The sequence below is a fragment of the Aplysia californica genome, unplaced genomic scaffold (assembly GCF_000002075.1).
Source record: "Aplysia californica isolate F4 #8 unplaced genomic scaffold, AplCal3.0 scaffold00139, whole genome shotgun sequence".
In the NCBI taxonomy this organism is placed as follows: domain Eukaryota; kingdom Metazoa; phylum Mollusca; class Gastropoda; order Aplysiida; family Aplysiidae; genus Aplysia; species Aplysia californica.
Window position 1 is genome coordinate 306,265 of NW_004797409.1, and position 1,933 is coordinate 308,197.

General features: G+C 43.7%; 1 protein-coding gene across 1 annotated transcript in view; it reads right to left on the minus strand.

Annotated features, from left to right (window-relative positions):
• LOC101848582 (mediator of RNA polymerase II transcription subunit 12-like protein) overlaps window positions 1-1,933 on the minus strand; it is a gene marked incomplete in the record, with an annotated part of 78,486 nt that overhangs the window by 4,730 nt on the left and 71,823 nt on the right. The window contains 1 exon segment of the mRNA XM_013081641.2: window positions 201-437. Within this exon segment, the coding sequence (XP_012937095.1) occupies window positions 201-437 (237 nt within the window).

The window sequence follows — 1,933 nt, forward strand, 5'->3', positions numbered from 1 at the left end:
GTTCCCTGGCTGTTGTTCATAGACCGCTTGTACAACATATTGGAGAGACACACACACACACACACAGACAGACAAGAACTTACGGGAGGTGTGAGATAGGTTCCCTGGCTGTTGTTCATAGACCGCTTGTACAACATATTGGAGAGACACACACACACACACACACACACACACAGACAGACAGACAGACAAGAACTTACGGGAGGTGTGAGATAGGTTCCCTGGCTGTTGTTCATAGACCGCTTGTACAACATATTGGAGAGCACCATCTTGGAATTGCCCATGCCGCCCACCATACGGGGTCGCTGCTGTGGGGGTTGCTGCGTGTACACGTACGGGTTCTGGGGTCCCGAGGGGCCGTACGGCCACATCTGAGGCGGCCCTGGCTGGCCATACATTGGCTCCTGTGGGTAGAACGGCCTCATGGCGTTGTTTGGCTGAGGAGGAAAAAACAAAAGTTTTTTTTAAGTTTGGTTTACGTATGCGGCGGGGGTTTTTTGTAAGTTTTACGGCACTTGCAACACAATAAGAGCTGAAGATAAGAGGTGTTACAAGAAAGTAACAAACAAAAAAAGGAGAGACTAGGATGATAGACGTTTGGTAGGAAAGCAGGAGCAAATCACACCAGAGAATCCGCCAACCACCCACTAGTATGCGCTTTACGGCACTTGAAACACAGTAAGGTTATAAAAGTGTCTAAGATTAGAGGAGTTACAAGAGAGTTTAGTTTTAGTAAAGAGTTTTACGGCACTTGCAACACAATAAGGTCATATAAGTGCCGAAGATTAGAGGTGTTACAAGAGAGTAACAAACACAAAATAAAAGGAGGGTAGGTAATGACGATAGATGTTAGATAGGAAAGAAAGAGCAAACCACACTAGAGTAGGCCTACTTGCAAACCAACCCCAAGGTTTTGTTGTATTTTTTTTTCAAAATGAAGTTTTACTATTTCACGAAAGTTTTATGGCTCTTGCAACACAAATAGGTCATGTAAGTGCAGGAGATTAGAGGTGTTACTACAGAGTTAGTTTTAGTTTTAGTAAGTGTTTTACGGCACTCGCAACTGCATAAGGTCATTTGAGCGCCAGAAGATTAGAGGTATTACAAGAGAGTAACAAACACAAAAAAGAAGGAGGGGAGATAGATACGATAGATTTTTTATAGGAAAGAAGGAGCGAACCACACCAGAGCACCCGCCAACCACCCACATCACTAGAGGGTAAGATACACAGTTTTGAGTTTGAGTAAAGAGTAGCACACCATAACAGTCATTTAGTGCAAAGAAGAAGTAAGATAGATTGAGCAACAGAGGGAAAGAAAAGAAGTAAGATCTACCAGTGGCACCCTTCAACCACCCACAGACACAAAGAAAAGAGAGTTCAGGACAATAGACGTTTGACAGGAAAGAAGGAGCACACCACATCACAAAGCCCACCGACCATCCACACATAAATAAGTTGGTTTTGCTTTATCATACAAGTATTATTGAGATCAAAACTGTATCAGTCAAATCAATTTTAAAAAATACTATACATATTTTTTTAAAGCCTCCATCGTTATAACTTAGATCATTTTGGTGGCGGGCTTCGACCCTGCCTGTCAGGGCCAACCCGGCTGAGACAGATACAACATCCCAGCACAAAGACCAAGGTAAGATAAAGATGTATGATAGAGTGTATTATATTATATTTATAAGACCAAGGTAAGACAAAAATCTCCCTACTCGGGTATTTAACTCCGGGCTTTTTACGCCACTGGCACAATTTCGACAATTAAAGAAGTGGGCTTCTGACCCAGCCCCCCAAAAAATGGTATGGGTTTAACGCCCCTATCAACACTATTAGGTTATTTAACACATTACACCCTAACTCGCCCAGGAATTCCCTTACGCGCTCCACCCTGACTCGCCCGGAACCGCCCGCGCCGACCCAGC